This window comes from Carassius auratus, chromosome 19 (assembly GCF_003368295.1).
Source record: "Carassius auratus strain Wakin chromosome 19, ASM336829v1, whole genome shotgun sequence".
Classification (NCBI taxonomy): domain Eukaryota; kingdom Metazoa; phylum Chordata; class Actinopteri; order Cypriniformes; family Cyprinidae; genus Carassius; species Carassius auratus.
The window spans coordinates 9,151,208-9,177,999 of NC_039261.1; the positions used below are offsets into that span (position 1 = coordinate 9,151,208).

The 26,792-nt window shown below is 36.3% G+C and overlaps 1 protein-coding gene across 3 annotated transcripts in view; it reads right to left on the bottom strand.

Moving 5' to 3' along the window:
- Positions 1-26,340, bottom strand: part of LOC113119375 (syndetin-like) — a 123,701-nt gene extending 97,361 nt beyond the window's left edge. For all 3 annotated transcript variants that reach the window (XM_026288806.1, XM_026288804.1, XM_026288807.1), the window contains exons 1-9: positions 26,204-26,340; positions 24,979-25,047; positions 20,145-20,267; positions 19,121-19,192; positions 12,102-12,155; positions 6,950-7,020; positions 5,357-5,474; positions 5,213-5,248; positions 4,816-4,898 (exon numbers count right to left, since the gene is read on the bottom strand). In XM_026288806.1, coding sequence (XP_026144591.1) covers positions 4,816-4,898; positions 5,213-5,248; positions 5,357-5,474; positions 6,950-7,020; positions 12,102-12,155; positions 19,121-19,192; positions 20,145-20,267; positions 24,979-25,047; positions 26,204-26,236 — 659 coding nt within the window. In that variant the 5' untranslated portion in view covers positions 26,237-26,340. The remainder of the gene's footprint in view (positions 1-4,815; positions 4,899-5,212; positions 5,249-5,356; positions 5,475-6,949; positions 7,021-12,101; positions 12,156-19,120; positions 19,193-20,144; positions 20,268-24,978; positions 25,048-26,203) is intronic.
- Between the last annotated feature and the right edge of the window lie 452 nt (positions 26,341-26,792).

The following is a 26,792-nucleotide window of genomic DNA, read 5'->3' on the forward strand; positions in this document are numbered from 1 at the left end:
CACATAGTTCATGCCAAGAAAGAGACTGATGGACATCTGCTTTGATTTAAAGCCGTCATATCACAAGAAACCAAATTTCCCTTGATCTTTTGAGATAGGTGTTTGACGTAGGAACACGTACTGCAACCATCAGAACTTGAAACTTCCCATCCCAAAAAAAACGACTGGTTCTGAACTTCTGCAACGGTCTAGCATTAGATAAATTAATGTAATGTGTCTGCACATGTAAAAAGTCAACCAGACCATAAGAACCTTAATTCATGCTGCTTACAATTTTTTGCAGAAACACATTACATTATACAACACATTACGAAACACAATACATATATATATATATATCCCTGCCAATTCTCATTCTCTCTAGGTCTGTTAAAACGTTTGCATTTAAAAAGGCACAGAGAGACACAGATCTGAAATCTGAGTATAATAAAATCTTAGAATTTCTCTCTCAAAAGGCAAGACATTTTTCAGTTTTACTTTAGCAGTAAGGAAATATCCAAGTGACATTTCACTCTGTGATATTGACCGCAGGACTTCCTAGACTCCCTAAACCTAGACATGGAGTACGTCCCTTCTGAAACTCCTTGCTCCGATTCAAGCAGTGACATCAATACCTGCCCACACAAATGCCTCACAGCTCAGAATCTCAATGCATTCAATTATAAATCTTATCACTTTTCCCTACAGGGATCGAAATGAGCAAACCACAGAGCTATCACTATAAAAATCGTGAGATTCCATCAAATATGCTTTTATTAACAAGGGTTGTGGCTCTTGAATAGTTCTCCATGCTCCTGAAAGAGTGTGCTGAATTGTAAAACAGGTGGATGAATTAACAGTCAAAAGGAATGTTTTAGTGTTTCAACTGGCAGTGGCTCAATCCAAATGCGCACAACCTTATTAAAGTCAAAGCACATGCAACAAAGTTCAAGAGGAGAGACAATGATTTGTAGATAAGCCCCGACCAAAGAGGCCTACAACACCTGAAGACTGCTAGCAGTTTCATCCAATTTTTGGCACTGAATTTTCAAGCTTCATACTTTTAAAACAGCCTTTCAATTAAGGGTGGGCAGTCTTCCCAAAATATCATATCACGATCTTATAACGCAAAATCACAATCCACAATCTGAATAGCGATCTGGCCAATCTGGCCAGTCACAGTCATTAGTAGGCAGTAAATGCTGTAGCTTTAATATTATAATGAGAACATAAATGATCATGATCTCTACAATTCGCTTGAAAAGTACATCTTCAAGATCGATCACAATATAAAATCGTCAGATCGCCAACCCCTACTTCCAACCAATAAACCAAAAACAAATAAATAAAATAAAAGACTATAGTATAAAATATATATGTGATTTATGTTTGTTAAAATACAAAACAAAAACCAAAACACAAACAAAACAAGATATGGCATCTACCATACTAGACCTGACCAAACCAAACTCTGATCTTTTGAAATGTACAGGTAAGGCGATGGTCTTAAACTGATGACATACATGATCTCAAACTAGCACTGCATCTATAAAACGCTGTTCAAATATATCTGCATCCCAGCTCATGGAGCTAAGCAGATGTTTGTAAATAAGGGGGGAAATTACAGCCCTTCATTCTCACACTTTTGTTGAAATTTCAAGAACCATTCAACCGGACTTGTGAGTAATGCAGAGGCTGACGTCACACTTCCCGAAGACAGCTGTTTTCACCTACCCCACTGCTTGTTGGGGACTAATTGCCTGAAAAACCATAAGGGAAGGTGGAAAACAACATGACAAAACACATGGCTGCTACATCCTGAAGAATACATCACTGCCAGAGTGTTAATACCCCAGTTTGCCAAGCCTAAAACGCCTTTGATATTCACTGGGTATCAGTGTAACACACAAACATATGACAGAGCACACTCTGCATCATTACATAAACAAATAAATGAGGAGGGAGAGCAAGTGGCCAATAAGCTTCATATTGTTCTCAGCTCACATATATCACAGCTATGCCTTTATAAAGACGGGCTAGCTCCCAAATATTCCTGCTGCAGGTCTTACTACTTTTGCTGCAGAAATGACAGTGCCTTATAGAGTGTGATCAGTCTATCAATCAATCTATCCAATCTCACCCCTAATAAATGTAAGGGGCCAGATTGTAGAATTTAACAGGGGAAATGTGACTGGTTCCTTTTTAATTTTTTTTATTACATTTCCTTCATCACAGGCTTTTGTGGCTGTGTAGCTTTCTGGGTAGAACAAGTGAAGCGAACAAACAAAGGCAGAGTCCAAAAATAACATTTGCCAATGGCTAAATGGGAATAAACATTTTGCAAGTCTATAAAATGGAGCTTTTCTCCTTTATTATTTTTATTAGGAAATGCAACAATGAAAGAGTAAAGATGTTAAATATCAATTCAATGTTCCCCACAATATAGCATTGTGGAAAGTAAAATAAAATTAGAAATAAAAAAAAAAAGAATGCATGGCTAGTAATGAAAAAAGATTGATTTTACAACCAGATATGTACAGTGCCTTGCAAAAGTATCCATACCCCTTCATTTTATCTTTTTCACGTTTTGTTGTTTTACAGCCTTGTGTTAAACTGCTTTAATTTACCCTTTTCCACATCAATTTACATTCGATACACCAAAATGGTAAAGCAAAAAACAGTTTATTAAAATATGAAAACGTGAAAAAAATGATTCCATTGCAAAAGTATTCATATCTGCGACAGTTGAAATTTAGCTCAGGAACATTCACATTGCTTGTAGATGTAACTGCACTTTGAGTGAAGTTAACCTGTGGCAAATTCAACAGAATGGGCATGTTTTAAAAAGGCACACGTCTTAATAAAAGGTCTTACAGCTGAAAATGCATGTCAGAGCAACAACCAAGCCCTAAAGTAAAAAAAAACTGCCTGTAGAGCTCAAAATCAGGTTTGCATCAAACCACACATCTGGGGAAGTGTTCAGAAACAAATCTGCTGCATTGAAGGTTCACAGAAGCACTTAGTCGCCGTTATCCTTAATGGAGGAAGTTTAAAACAACCAGAACTCTTCCTAGAGCTGGACTCCTGGCCAAACTGAGAAACTGATGGAGAAGGGCTTTGGTTAGACTTACAATGAGTTTTCAGTTGTCACTTATTTCAGGTTTTTTTTTTTTACGAAGTTGTGACAATTCTGTTTTTGCTTTGTCATTACATGAAACATGAAAGGTTCAAGGGGTATGAATACTTTTGCAAGGCACTGTAGTTATGGCATCTACCAACAGGACCATACTATCCAAACTAACCTCAGTACCTCAATAGCTGGTCAGAAAATATGAAAAATTAATTTTCATTCCATTCTTCCTTCAAAGAGAGAGCATTTAAACAGAAGGAAATCACATTGGGCAGGTTTCCATGCACTTGCATGGATATCAGTGTGTGCAGAGGCTGACTGGAGGCTGATCAGATAGCAAAAACTTCCTGCGCAATGCAGAGTCACACAAAGCGAGGAAGAGCTACAGACTAGTGAACAATTGGTGGTAGCCTTTACATGAGCAAAACTGACTGCATCTTCCCTGTCTGTAAAGCCACATCCCAATGAGATAAAAGGCCCTCTATTACTGCGGGTCGTGACACATCGATCACTGGTCAGCAAACAGAAGCATTTGTTCCTCACCCTCATACTCGCTGATGAAACTTCACAGCTTCAGTACCATATCCTTCAACAGATTGCAGAATGCTTTACGCCAGACTGAGAACATCTTGAGTAATAAAAGCGATGTAATGTCATTAGGAGACAGCATGACTACGAATTCAGATTGCTATTTTTAGAACACAGTAATTTGTTCCCGAAAAGTTGAAGTGAAAAAGCCTTTGTCAGGGGACAGAAAAAACTCAAAAGAGTGCAAAAGTGAATGTTACAATTTGCTTTTTTAAGTACCTTTCTTTATTGACAGCCATTCAGATGTGACTTGCAAAAAAACAACACATTCAAATTAACAATCGCACATTTTTACTGTTATTTATAATTTACAACTTTTTTTTCATGGCACCTATAAGGTTTTAGATCTATATATACTCTTTGCTTCACATAAATTAAGATACCCATTACAGACACCAAAGAAGTTGGCATGAGCGCTGTCAAAGAAAAGTCATGTGACCCATCAAAACAGTGGGAATTTGAGGGAGGCAGCCATGAAGAAGGGAACTGCTGTATCAAATGAAGTCTGAGACACCATTATACAGTATGCCATGTGATAAAACAGTGGCCTTACCTTGGCAGAGGCTGTCAAATTAAATGTAACTCAGCAAATCTTAAAAGGTCAACTATTGTATATATTCAGTTACAGTATATTGAACATGAACAGCATTTTTCACAAGGCTAAATCTGAAGTAAATACAGTAAAACAATAACAAAAAATGGCATAACTGTATACATCAGTGCAGTAAGTACCTACTTCACAATTCTTACAGTGTCATTTATAGTACGGAGTCGTTTTTTTACTGTCAGAATTTGCACAAAATCTCATGGCAAGTTCACTGATCCTGACAACACACTAGATAGATATTTCAAGGATTATAAAACATAAAACGTTTGATAAACCTGTTCATTAAGACTCTTTGCAAGCAACACCTGAATGTCTTTCAGCAGAAAAAGATGCTGTATGGACATGGACTGTATACAACCCTACTGCTTTAAATGAATGGCTATGTTACGATTTAAAAAGGCAGTTCAGAAAATCAAATAAATTCCATTATATTCACATATGCACATGCCATCATTTAGTGAACTTCAGAATCTGGATCTCTCACCAATCCAGTGAGCGGTTTTCCACCCACCTTATACAGTTGTAATGTTTGAAAGTGCTGGCAGCCTTCTGGCATTCTAAACACAGCTGGATGGCGCCTGGATAGTCCTCCTCCTGTAAAATTAAACGCTCAATTTTACCTGAATATCTGCAGACATTTCCACAGGACTCAACTAGAACAACTGAGCTAAGAGTTTAATGAATGATGTTAGATTACTATCATTACCCTCACAGTGACAGAACAATCTCATATTAAATTTACATTAAGAAGACATAAAGAGACCAAACACCACAATTAGTGGGTGCGAGAGACAATCTCAGGCCAAAGCATCTTCGTCCAGCTAATACATGTTCAGTTGTTTGCAAGTTCTCTTTTGGTTATCTTTTAAATAATGAGTGTATTTGTGTAGATTTCTGTGCCAACGTACCTCCAGCATTTCACTCAGTCGAACATCAGTTCTTTGCTGTAAAAGACGGACAGAGTGTCTGTGAAACTAGGCAGTAGGAAATTAACATGCACAGAGGACTGAAACTCTCTGTTTAGCCATTAACAATGTTGATGAAGTGATTACCAGAGTCTTTATGGTCCTCAAAGACTTCAACAATCCTGTCAACAGCTGTCGTCGTCTCTGATTGGCTAACAGCCCCAGACTGGCTTCAGTGAAGCCTTCTTTAGCAGAACGAAGCTGCCTAAAAGCAGAATAACAGAATTTCTGCCTATTCTACTGTGGATCACAACTTTAAGCAATAGGTGGCCTTAAAATTAATATGAATTTTCTAATTTCCTCATGTTGTTCTAAACCAGCTTTACATTTCTTTTTTCTTTTTTTTTTGCATTTTGAATCAATTTTGAATACCAAAAGACTGTTTTCCGTGTTCTTTTTCAAATGTGTAGGCACTGAAGCAAGTGGACAAACATCATTGGAATATTTGAACTTGTGTGCCATTTTCTAGTTTTTCTGAAGTCGTGTGATAGCTTTTTTGGAGAAAAATAAACAAGAGAAATGTAAATTGTCATTTAAAGAAAGCTATTACATGATATCTATCGTATAGTATTCTTCATAGCAAACTGGTAGCAGCTAACTATTTCTTTCTTTATATTTCTGTCAATCAGAACTAATTGTATTTCAGTATATTACACACACTATTATCTATATTAAAGGTGCTGTAGGGAACTTTTGTAAAAAAAAATATTTTTTACATATTTATTAAACCTATTATTATGTCCTGACAGTAGAATATGAGACAGATAATCTGTGAAAAAATCCAGCTCCTCTGGCTCCTCCCAGTGGTCCTATTGCCATTTGCAGGAACTCCATCGCTCCCGGTAAAAAATAATCAATCAGAGTTGCGGTCCGTAACTTTGTTTGTGTTCAAAATGTAGAAACATTTATATAATAAGCGAGTACACCATGAATCCATTTTCCAAACCGTGTTTTTGGCTTGTCCTGAATCACTAGGGTGCACGTATAATAAGTGTTTATATTCGCACTATTTTAGATTGCTTCGGGGATACCGCGGCGGAGTAACCCAGTACCTTTGTGATTCTTCATAGACATAAACAGAGAGAAGTAGTTCCGGCTACAAAGTTCTTCCGCAAGACGCAAGCAGTTCTGTTTATTAACCGCTAGAGCGTCAAAACTCCCCTACCGCAGCTTTAAGCACAATGTTTAAGTATATTACATTACAGCATAACATTTTAGTAATGAGATCTAAAGCTTTAAATACCTTTAGCGTAAATATTACAAGATCCTCAAAATGTAATTTGGTGCTTAAATTTCTCTCAATTTCCATACACTTGCGACCATGCATGAGTCCTTCAGGAAAGTTAAGAAATTAATGATTTGTGTGATTCTTTCATAGGATCGGTCTGAAAGATTTGTTAACTCGCTGATAAACCTACTCACTGCAATGAACGATATAAATCACTTGCATGTCGTTTTCTCACACAAAGCTAACCAGTGACTTCAGAAGCCTTGGAATCATCAAGACCTTTTTTTGTTCATTTTATGCACTTTTTAAAACAAGAAAACTTTCAAAGTCAATTTACTCAAGTCCGTTTGGAACAACATATGGATGAAAAATGATAACACCGCTTTCATTTATTAGCTGTAATATTCCTTTAAACCCCTTTCAAAATCTGACAGTGGTAAAAGCTCTCTGACCTTCGTGCATTAGTGCAGATGACTGCGGCCAGCTGCAAGTTGGTCTGCAGAGACGTCACTCTCTCGAGCTCCTACAACACAACAATGATTTTCAAGTTTTATAACAGAGTTTATCCAAAACATTAGGCAAGCACTACTCTGGTTTCCTTTGAAGTAGACAAGAGAAATGAGTCAATGGTTATGACCTTCCTTCCATATAGCGGGATATTACCTCTCACAGATAACTGCCATTGTAACCTCTATGCTTAATGGGTTCAGACCAGAGATGTTCTCTTCTATTAGGCAATCTGTTCAGGCCCGTTATGAACAATAAAGCAAGAGAGATGTTAATGGTGACAAGGTTTTTAGTAGAGGAATGAGAAAAGCAGCATGATGAGAAAGAACATGCTCCCTTAGCCCACACCGACATGTCCACAAACTAATAGACAGTTGAAGTTCAGGGCTTTTTGCGAGGTTTTTCTCATGCAAGGCCCCCCCTCTCAGCATTCTGGGTTTTGAAGAGCGCAGCTGTCACAGCCTGAGGTGAGCTCACACTGAGTGACCCAGTCATTCGACGCACATTAGGTCTGGCCAACACAGAGGCAGCCTTCAGCACCCAAACATCATTCCAGTGTCACGTTAAAGATAATTATTTGGCCAAAAAATACGAGGTGGAAAGAATTGATTCCACAGAGAGGGGCAGAAGAAACAGAGGCTCCTTATGCGAAGTGTCACAAGGAGAGCCGTTCATTCTTCAGAAGGCTTTCAATAGCGGATACCCGGAAGAAACCTGGAAGGCTTCTGGGAGATGAACAGACCGCATTGAGCTTTAAGTTGAAGAGCCTGGAGAACCTCCTGCAGACTCTAAAGTACCGTTTAATAGATGACAGTACAAACAGGAATAAAACAGAAAGTGCAGTGTTTGATTTGTTCTGCCGTTCAGTCTAATGACAAACACATGGAAGGCGTGAGGTTAACAGGGTGTCTTTGCTGAAGAAACACAGGCCGGTCATTTAGCCAGGCATCTGCAGTATGAATCTGTGCGACTTATTCAGAGGAATCTCTGTCTCTGTCTCTTTTGAAGTGTCCTTGGAGTTGCCCTCACTAGCGCGGGAAGCTGAACCCAGCCATAGCCCCGCTGAGTCACAGGGTCCTTTAGGGATCCAGTGGGCTTCAGAGCTCAAGCAAGAGTGACTCACTGTCTCCACGTACACACTGCAGCCAAATACACTGAGCTAAAACCCATTCAGTACACACAAATGTGTTTAGTCAAAACATATTCTGTAATTAAATTCACTCACAAATAAAATTAAATATAACCAAGGCCAGTAGTGTGTTTAGGCTCCACATAATTGTCCAGGGGGCCCCCAATGGAACATGACCCCAAAACACGCCCCTGACCATGACTGCCATGGGCAATGATAGCCTCATGGTTAGTGTGTCAACATACTGCACATCTTGTGCTTGCGGCTGAGTTACATTCCCATCTCAAGGTCCTTTTCCAATCCCCAATTCTCTCTAACCTATACTACTGTCCTGTCCTAATAAAGGCATTAAAAGCCATATATATATATATATATATATATATATATATATATATATATATATATATATATATATATATATTATATTGTGTGAATATTTGAACATTCAATATTTTCTTAAAAAACATTTTATTCTAGCTTCATGCAATACTATTTTTTTTTTTTTAATCAGATTGCCCGGGCGTATGATCTAAACAGGTTGTCCCCATTCTCTTAATGAATAACGGGTGTTTATTTGTTGTTTTTTTTGGGTATAATGTGCAATAAACCAATCAGAGCCTCATCTCCCATTCCCTTTAAGTCCCAGTTGTGCTTATGCTATGACGGATTTGCTAAACAGACCTGATCCAACTAATCAAGTCCTACAGGCTTATTTGAAAAATACATGTTAGGAGTGTTGGAGCAGGGTAGGAACAAAACTCTGCAGGGCTCCGGCCCTCCAGGAATTGAGTTTGACACCCCTGCCTTAGAAGGTGACATAAGTAGGCAATGTTTGCCGTATACAGCAAAGTTTCGGAAAGGAGCCCAAGTGATGTGATATACCTACTGACCATTTCTGTGACAGGCACAAGAAAATGTATCACAGATATCTAAAAGCAAGGGTGGCCTATAATACAGCTCAAAAGCAAGGCTGAACTCCCATCTTATTTCTGAAAAGCCTGGGACAAATGCAGGGTGCTGAGGTGTAAAATGGCTTGTGGCATAGAACCAGACTTAAAAGCTTTTCAAATAGAACACAAATAACTATATTTCTCTCTACATCCTTCCGGCAAACATTTCTAAAGAGTTATCATCCGTTGTTTAAGACAACAAGGGTCTAAAAATAGCACTTTCTATTCACGTGTGCTTTGGTGACCCTAGTTTTTGATAATGTATGACTGGGTTTTCCTGAAACTTAATATTACATGTCAAGATTACAAGGCTGGTCTAAAATTAGAATTTCAAAGCATGAACTTCAGCTATAAATAAGTCAAAATAAATAATTGAAGTGATGTGAATGTATTTTATTCAACGTGCATTCTCAATGTTTTATAAAAGCATCTGAGAAGACATGAAATATGGTACTTGTCCTACACAATGACTAATGCAAGAAGAAAATCTAATGCCTATTGTGTTTGCTTACAATGACTCAAGGGCATGACTGTGACATGACCGTAGCAGTAATATCTAAATGTTTTCTGTTCCGCTGTCCATTACAAAGACTGAGATTGAGGTCAAAAGATGAATATCTTCATTCCAGTTTTGATGAAGACGTGAAGCATGTTGTATCTAAGCCACCAGCATCACCAGATGGAACCGTCTACAGTATAACTGTACATATTGCCCATTGTTTGGCCAAAATTCATGATAGTTTATGATAGATCAATGTATCAGCAAGGTTTAATATTAAACCATTATTTAGCAATTCTGACCTTTTTAACATCAATATTGACTATGAGTGATTAGTGTATTTTCCGTAAATATAGAGCAAAATTCTAAATTCAGCCATTTATCATCATTTAACCATTTTAAAAAAATTCCACAATGCATCATCTTTATTGTGTAAGACAACAACAAAACATTTTTTTGTTGTTGTTGTTGTTGTTTTACTTTTAGCAATTTAAATAAACTATCATTTAAACAGGGTTAGTAAGTTTTTTTTATTATTAATAATACTTTTATTCAGCAAGGAAAATGCTCTCTTTAAAATGCTATTTAAAAAATCCTGGATTTCTGAAAGATCATGTAACACTGAAGACTGGAGCAACTCAGCTTGCCATCACAGGAAAACAAATCATAATCTTATATATTAATAAAAACTACATATTCTACTGCTACAAATTCATTTGCAATAATATTTTAGAATATTATTACTGTATTACTGATTAATGTAGCCTTGATGATTTATTTCATTTATTTTATTTTTTATCTCAAAACGGCACAATTATGAATGGTATTGTAGAGGCACTGTTGTGTGTTCCATAGCTGTAACACATTTCTATCTCTACCACCGTACTAGCCCTCAATACACACACACAAACACACACACACACACACACACACACACACACACACACACACACACACACACACACATACACACACATACACACACATAATACAAAAGTGAGTTGGACAGCATTCCTTTAGGGACGGCCAAGTTCACAGACTGAGTTATTCTCAAGAATGACATATACAGCCAAGCTGCATAAAGTGGACAGAAAAGAAAACATATATGTACTTTTTAAAGCAATGCTTTTTTTCTTTTTTTTTTTTGTGAAAAAAAAATTTGATTTTATTAATCAACATAGTCTTCTTTTCCACCCACTCACAGAGAGTAAAACATCCTTCATGGTAAATTATTATTTGAATCATGGAAAAAAAAACATATTTTCTGAAGGCTTTTGTCCAGTTCAATTTTGAACAGCAAAAGACAAGGAGAGAACTCAACTTGACCCTCTGATGTTAAAATTAAACAAGACATTATCAAGACAAAAACAGAATACTGCATCCATCAATGAACATGATGCATTATTCAGTCAATCAGGGTTTCTCAAGAGTGAACCTAACACACTAAACATTTCCATGCATCGAGTGTGAGGTGAAAATCCTGGATCAAAGCTGAGCATTTCAGGCTCTGAATACCTTAAAGAGAAATTTCTAAGTGATCCAAAGTGATCCACTTTCAAAGGGATTCACAGGATGTGAGAGAACCCTGACCGGAGGGAAGAGGACACAGAGCCTTGGCTCAGTCTTTCCACTTTCTTATTTCCACTTTGATCCCAAATTGCATGGAAATACTCATTTGAGATCAAAATCACACCGCATCTTCAGCTTCATCTGCAAAACACACTGCACACATCTTATTTTAACAAACACATATTTAGAGAATTTAACGGTTTAATCACCAAGGAAACTAGGATGTTGTTATAGTCAAGGTCATGATGAGGCACTTACAATGGACTTGAATGAGGACCATTTTTGGAGGCAAAAAAAAAAAATCTACTTAATTCAAAAGGAAAACGTTTTTATACTCCACTCACAAATACTTGGTATTGTTCCAAACAAATTCACTTGATTTTGTTCAAATTCTCAGAAAACAAGACTTCATATGATCATTCTGCATCAAATAAATATATCTTCATTTAACGATGTCGAGATATTTGCATTGGAAAACAGAAATAATGAGAAAGATATTATTTTGCCATCCAATGACTTTTTGGATTTAAGACATTCTGCTCTGATTTAGGACCATTTCTAGCCTCCAAGCAAGACTTTAATTTCCATTATGGTTCATGAAGACTTTACACATAAAGGATTAGATTATTTTATCATACTAAAATCATGTTAACATGCATATTTGTTGGCTATACTTTTGAGACAGTTAGTATTTTAATATTTATGGACTGTTCCCATTCTCTTACATTGTAAATGTATCCCAGATTATTTTTATTAATTTCTTTTTTTTTTTTTTGAAGAAATGGAGGAGAAAGTAAAAATATAATGTTGCTTACCACAAAAACCTATTTTAACTACTGTAAATACCAAATTGTTTCCCTAACCTTGATGAAAAAGGAACAAGCTGGAAGTCATACGTTGATTGAATTGATCCTGCAGACCCATTTTTCCGGATGTGACACACTGCTTACCTTAACATAGGAAGGCTGTTTCTCCAAAATGAGGTCTGCCACTCTTTTAGATACCTGTAAGATGAGAGCACAAGCTAAAGGTTAACATCTGTTCAACATGTCCAAGCTTTGTGCATTTAACACCGCTTTTGAATCATTTGCGGCATTTAGCTAAGGCTTTAAAGGTAGTAAAATGAAGATCTTGAGACCTTAACATGGAATTGAAGTATATTTTTAACTTTTCATTTCTTCCACATCTGCCATGACTCTGTAACAATATAGTAAATGTTTTTTTTTTGGGGTACTCAAACATTCAGTCGGTAATAATGGCTCCATGGAAGGTCAAGGCATAAATATAAGGCATACTGAGGCACGCTTCGATCGATCTGTGCGTCACCTGGTGGGGCTGTCAGGAACCAGAGGCAGGACGGCAGTGAAGTGTTGGTGTGTCAAGTGAGAGCTGAACAGATGGCAGACTCAGCTGAGCAGCGGCGTATGTTAGCAGATCTCATTGTGCGAAAAGCTGAGTCCGACTGGCAGGAGAGCGCTGGGTTGTGTGTGTGTGTGTGTGTGTGTGTGTGTGTGATAAAGACAACTGAAAGAGACATTTTTAAGAGCACCTCAACTTGCTCTTAGATATGCATCAGCACTTGATTCTTAAAGCAATAATTTTCTTCAAAAAGCCATACAATGAAAGTTAATGGGGTCCAACCCAACCCTGCTGACTATATATATATATATACATATATATATATATATATATATATATATATATATATATATATATTTTTTTTTTTTTTTTTTATATAAACAGGTCAGGAATATTAATGTTACATAAAATAAAAGAAACCATAAAAATAGTTACTTTAACCTGTTAACTGTCACTCATGTTTTTGAAGATAGACATGAATGTGCATGATACAAACCTAAATTTTTATAATTCATGACTGAAAACATTTTGTAACATGATTTTGATGTACCATTTACATGGTAATGCAATGTCTGATTTTAAAATGGGTTTTGAAGGATGAATTTTGAGATTTTATGTTTTCAAGTGATATATAACTTCTGATGATTTCTAAAAAGTGATAGAGAAAAAGGCAATGAGGAAGTCTTTTTTTTAAAACAAAGGTAAAAGCTCCTTTTGTAATGTGGATTTCTGAGGGTGCACTCTTGTCATAAATTCATCTATTACTTTTCCTACATAATTTTTAACAAAAAATATTGGTAAAATATATATTTGGGAGTCTTAGACCTTTCCAACGATATATAGTTTGTCAAGATTAGATTAGATTTGATTGTAATATAGTATAGTCAACGTAGGTGTCCCGTATACGGGACAGGGTGACATTTAACAGGTTAAATAATTAGAGATATTGTATTTCAGATAGCTTTCAAGGAAACAATTCTAATTTTCATTGTTTAACTAGATGTACTAACAACTAAAACTGAAACAAAACTAATAATAAAAAAAACTGTAAATAAAGTAAATAAAATGAATAAAAACACATGAAAAAAAGACAAATTTGAAATGAAAACAAAATAGTACTAATATACAACTAAAACTGAAATAAAATTAATAGAAACAGACACACTAAAAACTTAAATTATATATATATAAAAAAAAAAGACAAATTAAAATGAAAACTGAAGAAAATCGAATTCAAACAGTTGATAAAAAAAATTATAGTATCTCAGTGGTACTAAAATCGCACATATACAGGTTTAAAAAGATATTAATGTGAATAAATCAAACAATTGCCATTTTTGGGTGAACTATCCTTTTAAGCCGCAATTTTCGAACTGATTATTAAAATCACAAGCGGTAAAAATGGAAAGATACAGTGTTATTAATGCCAAGCAAACCTGCAATTTAGCCAGGGATTGAATAAAAGCATTTTCTCATTGTGCAAAGATGACCAAAGGAGACCTCGACCCAGAAGGAGAGCCTGTGATTTTCCACAAAGCACACTGCTCCACCTGTTGGTCATTCATTTTTGGAAAAGACCCACAGGGCGGATAGATGCCAGAATGAAGAAACAAGCTGTGAGGAGCCTTCCGGTGTGCTGTTTCCAAAAACTAAAAGACAGAGACTTTAAAAACAGGTGGTCAACACACTCTGTCTGACTTCGCCGAACACGATGACAAGCAAAGCTGTCCGTCAGCGAGGCACAAGACTCTCTCTGTATGCCTTCCAGCAACCAACTGTGAGTGATTCCTGCATGGGTAATAACTCTAATTAAAAATCTATTAACCAGTGCTTGCACCAGAGCAGTAAACAGCCTGCAATTTTCTCTACCGCTGGTTCTACAAATCCAAATTACAGCACGGAGGACCTACGTTCAAATTCAGACTAACTTACAATTCCATCTTATTTTCCAATTACAACAATCTCTCCTAAGGACACAAACGAATATTAATCAAATTCATCATTAATATTGTTCCTTTTAGCTAATGAATACAAGAAAAGACTTCTCCGTATTCATCTAATCAGCTAAAACAGCATTACATTTAATTAGGACTGGAAAGAAAAACTCCATTAGACACTAGTGGAGTAAACACAAAGGCCAGTAAACAAGATATATCTGTCGGGCCCTGGTCAATACGGTTTTGTTTATATTACAAGAGAATCGATTGACATTCATCGCCAGATACAACAAACAATAGAAGGCTTATTTAAAAGCATGCATTTAAGAATTAATCACTTGAATGCTTTTGTGTCCTACTGTGTTGTTCAAGGTGAAGTTTGGGCAATGAAAAAAAAACTTCCAGTTCATAAACCAATCATTGATTAAATTCCAGAAGTGTACAAGTGTAAAAATGGTCACTTTCAAACATTTCTCACATGACTTCATCCTAGCAGCAACCAGCAGTGTGATTTTGGGATGGCAGCTTGGGTACAATTGTTTCTGAAAATACCTTGTGGTTCAGTAATGTATGTATGTATGTATGTGTATATATATATATATATATATATATATATATATATATATATATATATATATATATGTAACCGAAAATTACATTTACATTTTCTAATACATTTGTGCAACGTTTGGTGCAAAATGAAAATGAAAATTAAATTACATAATTTTCATTTGCCATTTTATACACTAGCTTTAATATGTAAAATTAATACTTATTTTAACGCTTTATAAGTTGCAAAATTAAAATTAAAATGTATTACAGAAATGTTTAGATGTGTTTAACATGTTCAAGCAAAAACTGTGGCAAAATGATCATTTAAATGTTATTTTTCTTAATTGCATTTACACTCACAGTCAAGATACTAACGATTGCATTTTCATTCAATGTTCCGCAATGAATGTAGCAAAATTCAATGTGCACACTGAAAATGCATTCCGAGCAGATCACGTCTCCATCCCCTCCCTCCATGTCAATCACTGCGTGAACAAGGCGGGGCTTACAGAAGGTCAAGAGACTCAAGACTCAAGAATATTCAAGTGAGAGAACATGGACAAGACAGTTGTACGTGTACGTTTTGATCATTTCGGTTTATGGCTTCAATATTTCATTCGCACTTGTGGGCGGTGCTGAAACACTGCTTTCATCTGCTTGGTCGAATCGGCATCGCCTTCAGCTCAGTCTTTTCATTCTTTCAGGCAGAATAAGAGTCACTACGAGTGTGACACTCGAGCGGCAACCTCGCGCTCTCACTCGTGAAGCCAATAAGGAAGTGACTAAAACTGCAATTCATCGACTGGCCGCTTGAGGCTGGCTGCAGAAGAGAGTCAGTCCCATAGACTCCCCATGTTAAAATGCCCAACTTTATAGCAGAAAAAAACATGTTTACAGCCTGGTGCAAAAAATGATTTTGGTCTATATTGCTAATTTTGCCCTTCGTGACAACTGTGAGGGGGTGAATTTTTTTTGCAACTCATCCGTTTAAATTATATTAAGCCTTAAAGTTCTGCATAATTAAGGGCATGTCCACTTGAGTGACAGGTGGATCGCCGCTGCTGACGATGCTGTCGCGCCAGGTACCGTCTACAGCCGTGAGAGGGTGCTCTATGCTGCTCAGTGCTCCTGTAGTCTACACTGAAAACATAGAGCGTCCTCTCGCGGCTGTAGACGATGCTGTTTTCTCTTGATTCTTGGTTCTGAATAAATGCGAATTATAGTCCAGTGCGATTTATATTTGTTTTTTTCCTCATCGTCATGACGTAGTTTTGGACTGATGCAACTTATACTTAGGTGCGACTTATAGTCCGAAAAAATACGGGTAACAATATTATTATTATTTATTATGAGAGTAATTGACACTGACTAGAACTTTAATGTTTCACCGAATTCAGCTCAGATCTTCAGACTCGTCTGACTCGCGTTGCTGTATAACTGGCCAGACTTACCTTCCCAAAAAATCCTATTTAATTTTATTTCATGAATTTAACTATATTTATTTAAACTTCACTGTTGTCAAGGAGACGGAACTATTTGGACTGTATTTATCAGTGGGACAATATTCATACAATACTATAACCTAGAAATAATTTAAAGGGGTCACTTGCAAGTCGCAGTAGCACGAATTATGTGCCCGGCTACATCTGATTCAAATATTATGCTAATTAACAGTGAGCGGTGGTTTCAGACATTACAGTGTCACACTCGCAGTGACTCTTATTCTGCCTGAAAGAATGAAAAGACTGAGCTGAAGGTGATGCCGATTCGACCAATCAGATGAAAGCAGCGTTTCAGCACCGCCCACAAGTGCGAATGAAATATTGAACCGAAATGATCAAAGCGTACACGTACAACTGTCTTCTCCATGTTCTCTCACTTGAATATTCTTGAGTCTTGAGTCTCTTGACCTTCTGCAAGCCCTGATCGGCTCGGAATGCATTTTTGCGGGACATTGAACGAAAAGAATGAAAAGAATGAATGTCTTGACTGTGAGTGTAAATGCAATTAAGAAAAATAATATCTGAATTATAATTTTGCCACAGTTTTTGCTTGAATATGTTAAACGCATCTAAACATTTCTAGAATACATTTTTATTTTAATTTCGCAACTTATAAAGCATTAAAATTAGTATTCATTTTACATATTAAAACTAGTGTATAAAATGGCAAATGAAAATTATGTAATTACATTTTTAATTTTTATTTTGCTCAAACGTTGCACAAATGTATTGGAAAATGTAAATGTAAATACAGAAATGCATTTTCATTGTCATTTTGCATATTACAATCCAAATTGAATATTGCTACCCATATGCTTCCATAAAAAATATCTTAACCAGTTTTGTAAATCAATGGATTTCCATATATCCAAAATACGTATTAATTATTTTCATATAAAAACAGTACTTAAAATTTAGTCAGCCCAATTCAGCAACAAATCCTAGTGGGAAACAACTGCTGAGAATATTATCAGTACTGAATACTTCTTCCTGCCCAGCAAAAGAAAAAAAAAAAAAACAGGCTTATTCTGAAACACACTTGCACCGCAGACAAGCAATTAGCTCAGTGATGAGTTCCTGCCAAAGAAGTGTCAGAGCTGCATGTTAGCAGAAGAAAAGGCTGCCACCTCCAATAGACCAGATGGATTTCTCTCCCACTGACCCATCAAATCCACAATAGCCTACATCTGCCAAAGACACATTCAGAGACTGTGCACATGGACATTCCAGAGAGAGCCAACTCCAAATCATTTCAGATGGGCTGAGCGAGAAAACACATCATTACTGTCAATAAGGCCACATTCTCTTATGTAAATGACACTGGAGGAGCTTGCATAAATCATGAATAAAATACCACACCATGTGAGTGTGAGAATTAATGGCATTCAGCAGGAACTTCATCTCACACAGCTCCTCCTCTGATGCCTGCAGCTGTCTGTCAAGACCCTAGTGACCCCAGGGCCACTGCACTGCCAGCAAACGGTCTACCCATGGCCGGCCACAACAGATAGCATCAGACTGAGTCACTGGGTACCCCCAAGGATCCAGAGGACCTCATCTTTCACCCTAAAGCCAATAGGACAGCTGTGCATAAGCAAGCATCTTAAGCAAGAAACAACAAAGGTTGACATTCCTCTTTTTCTAAGGCCGCAGCCAGCAGTGAACTGTGAATCACCCTGGATCAAGACAGAATGTACTCACGCACTCACAAGCATGCTACACCACATACTGGGAAGTTGTAAAAACACTAATAAAACTGTGACGTTTGTACCAGAATGAGAAACAACCTAAGAAAGGAGTCAGAAAACGGGATTAATAATTCCCTTGACTTTTCGGTCATGGAAAGATTAAATAAAAAAGTGTGCAAAATATTACTAATGCGTGTTTCTTCAAAGCAATAAAATAACATTACTATCTTTGAAAATATTGCATAATGTTTAAAATACTGATTATAAATCATACATAATTGTTGACCATATATAAGAAAATGCGATAAATATGCATTCTGCGTGAACAACTTGGTTTCAGTTTTGAGGTAAACAACAACATCTCCACAATGTTGTTAAATATTTTCCACAAATACTGTGAATGAACAACATAGTGGTGCCAAATCCAGTGGGTTCAACTGGATAGGCAAAAAAAATAAAAAAAAAGCATTAAAATGCAATGACACCTACATCATCATTGCATCTTGTGTGTGCCACTAATAATACTGCCTGATACACCTCAAATTCAAATGCAACGTTTTTGCATTAGAATGTGAATTTTTATTTATTCAAATTTAATAATAATAATACCAACATTTGTTCCTTAATTTTCTTTCATCAGTGTTATCAATATTAAAAACAAGAAAAGTTTTGAAAAGCATTTCCAAAGCTAATTTCATTATTTTTTATTGTTTAAACGTTAACAGGTTTTATTAAAAAGTATTATGTATTGACTTTAGTCTGATTGAGTTTTGAGATAAAAAAAAAATTATAATAATCATGTCAAGTCACAAAGTCATGTCACAGACAAAACAGTAGCAGTTATGGTGCAAAAGAATCAGAGATATCATGTGTGTGACAAAAGGCTGCTTCTAGTAGCGTTTGAATAGACTTCTCTGAATGTGGTACTTACGGCTGCTTGTTGTCTCTTCAGCTTATCTCTGTACTCCTCAAGCTCAAGAAGGTTCAAATCCGGAGGGAGTCTCTGTTGGGCAAACATATACAAACAGAAAAATCGGAGAGAATTTCTTTTATTCTGATGGTTTTATATATATATAAGTTTGAACACTGTGGCAAATATCCCTCACACAGGCATGGCCAAATCATCTCCAGCTCTGAACATGTCCATAAACAACAGCAGCTGAACAGCTCAAACAAACTTTTACTTGAGAGGCAGCCCAACTTTATTATAGAGGAATAAACAAATAATACCCACAGCCCTGTGCATAAACAGAGAAGCAATATAAAACTTAAAATCTGGACTCCAATAAGAATAGTTATTTTACTCTTGGCTGTATTTTCATTCAGTGCTTGCAGATTTTGCAAGGCACAACCCAATTTTGGGAGATTTCGCATTTGCAGTATGTGTATAATTCATCAATCATTGTTGGCTGCCACCTGTGCTTACTGATCCCAAACTTTTGACTGGTAGCGTATGTGTTTGAATGTATGCGTGTGTGTATATAGGTACGTATATACGTATATAGGCCCTGTCCCAAATGGAACACTTCATGTGCACTTGTGGCCTTACAGACTTACAAAGGCCGCCGCATGCACATGTCCGTTAAGTCCACGAAACTGTAGGGTGTCCCATTTGTCATTTTAGCACCTAGAAGGATGCTCGCAAGCGTCCCCTTTGTGGCCGTTATGCACCCACGATCCGCACTTCTGCCGAGACAGTACTGGTGCGAGCTACACAGCAGACTTCTACCCAACAGTCAAAGCAGCATTATGTCTCCAAGTGCAGACTTAGAAGAAGACTGTGAGGGTTTAGGGTGCCATTTGGGACAGGCCCATAGTATATAGTGTGTCACCAAAGAAAAGTGTGACCAAAAAAAAAAATCTCTTTCGAATTTTAAAAATGCTAAACATCTTACAGATTCTGCAAGTGGCATGTAAGACAATAAGAACACATGATGATATTCTCAAACACACACCTCAAGCTCGTATTGCACCATGTCAAAGGAGTCACTGGAAAAGTACACTTCCTCTATTCTATCAATGATTTCCTGTTCTGCCTGTGGATCAGTGGGTTGTTCTCTCAGTTCCCTCAGCTCCTCCTGTGGGGAGAAAAATAAATGAGAATGATTATTGGCAGGGAAATCTCACTACTTCTGGAACACCATCATGGGGAAGATTGCCGCAGAGCTAAAAAGAGTTGAACATTGATTTTTTTTTTTTCAAATCTGGGCTTATAGCCAAGCCGAGTGCAAAGATTAAGTGGTCTTAGAACCCATCCCTGAGGAACACCCTTCATGAACCTTAATGAGGATCGGTACAGGAGTCTCAATTTCACTCAAAACAGCTTGGAGAAACAAAGTCGTCCACTTTTCTTTGAAGAGGGGTGCTGAGAGGTTCATTACGCATGATTTGCATTATGTGATGCAATGTGGTTAAAACAGCTCCAAAACCAAGACTGAGATAAAATTACTAAGCCATACTGAATTACGAGAGCAAACTTGGAGGCAACATTTAAAAATCCTTTAATTACTGCCATCAGCCAAATACACAGAAAGAATTCCAAATCAATAAACCACTTATTCATGTTTGACACTACTGAAAGAATTCAGAGGTGGACACATATGATGTAATATTGTTAGATCTTCCTATAAAGGCTGCAATTTGATGTCATTGAGATAAAAGCTAAGGATTTTGGCCCTGAAAGCCTATAATCTCCTCAAAGACACACGATGCAGCATGGATGCAGTGCAGTCTGATGTAGGCATCGCTGGGAAGGAGCGTGGGTGAACTCACTGAGGGACGGCACCGGCATCAGCATCCACAGGGGGTGGGGTGGTATGAGTCATTCTCCACTGGTACGCGCACAGCAAGAACAAAAGACTAAATCCTGGGGCTCACTATTTACCATTAGGCCTTAAAGACACCTTGAAATCAAAACTGGACATTTGAAAATGTTAGTCAAAGTCTAATAGCTTTGAGGTCATCAATATATTCTCATATGTGCTTATGAAAACGGACAAAATTAACAATATTTATCTAATTCTTTAATTATGAAAAAAAAAATTTGGCCATTACAGTAATTTTTAAGAACCTTTATAAAAAATACAAAATAAAAAATATCATTAAAATGTATCAATTGAACCTTTTTTTTTCTTCTAATATTTTAAGATCGCAATATGCTGAAAAGTTAATTCGGTTATAGTTTATGTTATGTTGGACATTTCCACTACCCAAACTGCCTTCAATAGCTACTTACATTTAAACAGAACCTCCCACCCTACTTTTAACCAAGGGTCAAATTTTACAAATGTATTAATTTCATAATTACTTTAAATATTAAAAGTTGAGTTGAAATTCAAATAGTTATTAAACAAATAATAATTAATTAAAATAAAAGTATAATTATTATTACTACAATATTTTTGGAGTAACACAATAAGTAAAAGGAGATGAAGAACTACTTTGGGACACAACTACACCCAAGTTGGTCCCTTTCAATGTTTTTAATTAACACTTGCAAATAACTTGCTTATTTTAACTTTAAGCTACTGTAGAGTATAGAATAATTTATCATCCATCACAGAAAATGCATTCCACCCTCATCATAGCAAACCATTTGTTTCAGTGCTACCAGTGTTTAAGAAAATGCTGCAGTGGTTTTGGTGACTTGAAGAGTTTTAGTAGAAAATAACAGCTTGTTTTTCCCCCTTGGAGGAATACATAAATATATTTATATACTCTTAGTTAGTATGTGTGGGCATGTGAATGTGTGGATACCCTGCTTGAGGGGAAAAAATCCACTCCGTGGGAGAGATAGTTCCCAGGAGGTTACAGAACAATATGTTTGAGGGCCTAAATCTTAGAAAATGTCACATATTTATGGGTCATATTTGATTTATTGATTTACTAAAAGCTGCTTAACATCCTGAAAGGCCAAAGGTGGTTCTAAAAATGCGTTTTCACAATATACAAAAATGGGAATTACTGTAAAACAAAATGTTTATGCAAAAAACAGAAACTATGTGGTCTTTATAACATTTTCTATGGAATCAAGGGATGTGCATGATCAACCGTCAGTCAGGTACTAGTAAAAATATTCAAAAACATCTTCTCAGATTAATTAATTTTAACACAGATTTAGTAAATAAGGCCTACTTTCCTGCTAAATCTCTCACCTAAATCTCAGCATTAGTTTTGTGTGTGTGTGTGTGTGTGTAGGTTGAATAGGTTATGGAGTTAGCTTTAGCTTTAAAAAATATTATTAGGGATGTAACATTTGTGAAAGTTTTAAAAACATACATATCATACATTTTAAATTCATACATCACTCCACTTTTCTGCAGTTTTTTATTAATTTCTTCCCCACTCATCATCATGTAATATAAATTTGTGATATGAATTCTGACGCAGATGAATGAAAAGTATGGGACAGCCCCTTTAATCAGCTTTTTTAAATAGCAACAATAAGGTGAGAATATAAAGTATTGCAACAAATTACGTATGAATGAAGTACACGATTTGATCAGATTCAGAGACTGAAAACATCACTCATTTCCCACCCAAACGGTCACTTTCACAAAAACAACAACAACTCTGCCACACTAATTAAAATGATCACCCAGCCTTTGTTAAATTAACTTTCCATCCCATGTAGACTGCCAGTGTTTACCAAAATTAACACCTCCCGTCCTTTTATTCCCTGCGCACAGACGGAGACGAACGCGAGTCTGTTTGCACATAAAAGTGTGACTCAACGTGCTATACATCAATCAAATCTTAAGATGAGCCAACTGAAGGGTTACTGAATGATGCTGATCAAATGCAGAAGAGAGTGTGATTTACAATCATATTAAGAATAACAATGAGCAGTTGTTCACATGGACTGAGATGAGAGAGGAGACGGACAGCTGCTGCTGATGTCAGATCTGCTGCGTGAACCCGACCCACACTACTTTGAAATAATACACTGTACCTGCTCCAGCTTTTATTTGTGAGATCTCTACAAATAACAGACTCCATTCAAATGATCTAAATCTTCCAGGCTGCAATATGCATGAGATGGGAGGGAGAAAATAGTTGCTGATTATGAATGTATATGTGGTTGTAACCTCCAAAAGCACACCCACGCTTAGTAATGAGTCATCTTATGAATAATATTCAACATATTACAATATGCTCTGCTTAATATGATGAGGGCAATGACGACATTAGTCTAATGACGTAAATGAACTGCATAAATGTTCATTAATCTGTACAGCAATTCTTCAAGAGGCATTCAAGACTGCTTGATAAGGCCTTAATTATGTGATTACAGTGCCATCTAGAGGACACGGAAGACTGTGCATGGGGAAAAAAGGGTTTCCACCACTCGAAACATCACAAAAGAACGTTTTTCCATAGTTAATATCCTGTTATGTGACATTTGACAAGTTAAATTTACAACACATTTTTCAGGGAAAATTACAAAGCCATACAAGCGGAGCTGACGGGACATTTGTCAAGCACACAAAGTCCCAAAATAAATACTAGCCAAGAGCTAATTTAGAGTAAAAGCTTGCCAACACATGAATTAAAACATATTGTAAAAGCAACATCTGAACCACATTTGCTTAATCTGACATAATCAACAAGAACAAATAAAAAACAGATATACGGTCGATTGCATAAAACTCTGCGCCTGTCATCAAACATCTTCAAAAATGTTTATCTCCGCTCAAGTTTTAAATGTGTTGATTCCTGTAAACATAGGCTATATATTATTATTATTTTCTCTCTCTCTAACATATAACATACAATAACATTTGCTAAAAACGAAATGTAAAAATGTTAGCAAACAAATAAAGAAAGATAATTCTTTCAAAATCCTTCTCGTGATGCCCTGAACTGAACAATCTCCTGTTTACTTGTTAAAAGAAACTGTTAAAAAAACAGGATGCTCCCTCCAAAACTTTAACTTTCAAGAAAATGATCATCTGCAGACCAAGACTAGACAACAAATTTATTTTTCCTGCACATTATCCTCATTCATGGCCACTATTTTGAGGGTTAATCCGTCATTTCATGTACAGCTATGGACAGAGCGTTCGTTTCAATGATCAAACACTTTCTCACTGCTTCAGTCGTTTCAGGAAGCTTTCAAAAGTGTTGAGAAAAAAATCCCACCAGGATCTAAGCCAGATGGTTCTGAAAATCATTTTCTGAAGTACGTGTAACATGATAAAAAAATATATATAAATAAATAAAATTACAGAGTAACAACAAACACTCTCTGCTGGTGGGAATGAGTCTCGTTGATTTGGGTTATTTATGAAGTAAAAAGTGTCAGCAGAAAATATCAGAGCTGCTGCTGGGAGCACTAAAATTACCTTAGAAACCTACAGCCAGAAGATCTATAAGGGGTCCAATCACAGAAAGGTCCTGCTGATTTAATGGAGCTGTGAGGTAGCGCTAGAAACCAATGCACTGGACCATGTCCAACGTACATCTATCTCACTGAATGAAGGTCATAATACAACTCCGTGGCACTGCTGCACAGAAGCTCAGCCAAAGTCTTATTCATTTTTTTTATACTCTCTCCTATATTTAAAAATGTCACTTTGGGAATATAGCTGAAATGTAATTTCACAAAGCTCAAGATAAGACGCATTTATTAAAATATTTATATTTTACCTCTTCCGGGCTATGATTAAGGAGGCTAAAACTACGGTTACGTAAACATTTACTGTTTATCATGTAATCCAGACTGTAAACTGTAATAAATCAACAACAAACAACAAGTGTGAAGGCTTAATGCAGAAACAGTAGAGTCACCTTGCTGGGGGTCCTGAAGCTCTCCACAGGACTCATGTCAACCACACTCTCCTGGGGACTCTTCAGACCCTGGCAGAGAAAATAAATAGTAAACTATAAATATTAGGCAGCCATATATGTGGACGGGGGTGTTGGGATCCTTAAAGCAATGAGTTTTACGTTTTCAATATTTCAAATGCAGTGGACCAAATGTGACATTCTTCATGCAAGGGACTCAAAAAAAGAAGGGTTTATTACAGACCCAATTTAGACTTTTTTAAATACATGTGATATATTATTTGGAAAATATTTAGGCTAGTTTATTATTAAATTACATTGTTTTGTTTTACTATTGTACTGTAGGATTTATTACTGGTTTACATTTTTAATTATTTGAATTAAATGATTGTTATATAATTTGGTTTAATCTTATTTTGTTATTTATTTATACAATTTTACACAGACTCCCTAGAACTCCCTTGTGCCCCCCTAGAGGTCCACAGACTCCTGGCTGAAAGCCATAAACAAAAAGTATACATTCTTTTTAATTGTGAGCAGATTATGTTACAGTAAGCGGTTTAAATGTTTCAGAAACTACAAAAAAAATTATATTACAAGTTATCAGGGAGGGCGTATTGAGTATTCAGTATTCAGACCCTTGCAAGGGAGAAAACGTCACTATAGATTTACATAAATCTAACAAATTTGCCTGAGATTCCATTTATGTTATGTAATTAAACTTCAACTGATCACAGCCCCAAGACTTGTAGATTCCTAAAACGCAGGAAGAAAATATTGTATAACCCGTATAGAAAAATAACCATAAATATGAGCAATAATCCAACTGACAGTTCAGGAGACCATATTGCACAACGACAAAATAATTTTAACAACACTACTTTTATAGTTTTAACGTCTAGGCCTATTTATAACCGACCTAAAAGAGAGTTTCTTTGAGTTTGTTTATTGATTACGTACATCTGAGCATAATAAACTATTAATTATTATCAAGAGCTCACCATCATCTTTTTATTTATCTATCTTTTTATTTGTCATTCAGACATTTTCATTCCAAATGCACTGACTAAAATCGCTATGATAACATGAGTAAATGTGCCGATCTCAAGAAAACATGGTGTTTTTCAGTTTATTTGTGTTTAAGCTAGCAGGCTAGCTTATTTAAAAAGCTTCTGGATCATTCAATGAAATCAAGATGCAGGCTGATGTAAGATGAGAAATAACCCACCTGACGGGCCATCAATGACTTGATTTTCTGCATCGCTGAACTGAAAACACTGTGCGATGTATCCAATGGGCTGCTTCTGTTAAACGGCGATTCAGTTCTTGCAGTGCTAGACAGGTGCCATGTTTCGCTGTTGGACTCACGTGACAGATGGCTAGTGCAGCATGGGATATGTAGTTTATATGAATAGCATACTAGCATACTGCTTTCGGTTTAATGCCAGGCCCAGGACACAGCAGTAGACAAAAAAAAAAAAAAAACTGGTAATATGGATATTAATATTTTTGTCATATTTAAGTTTTTTTTTTTTTTTTTATGTGACACTCTCTGAAGACTATGGTTCTCATTCTTATTTGTTTTGATCAGTTTCATATTTAAAGCAGATTAAAAAGCTGGCACGCCTCGTGAGAAAGTAATGATATTTGTATAATGGGGTGTAGAGGCCATTATTAGATATTTCCATATTTATCCTCCAAGCTTTTTGAGAGATAATTAGAAACAAAACATTTAAGCTGTTTCACACACACACACACACACACACAATATTTTTTTTGTTATTGTTGCAGAAGAAGCATTGTGTTTTGCATTTGAG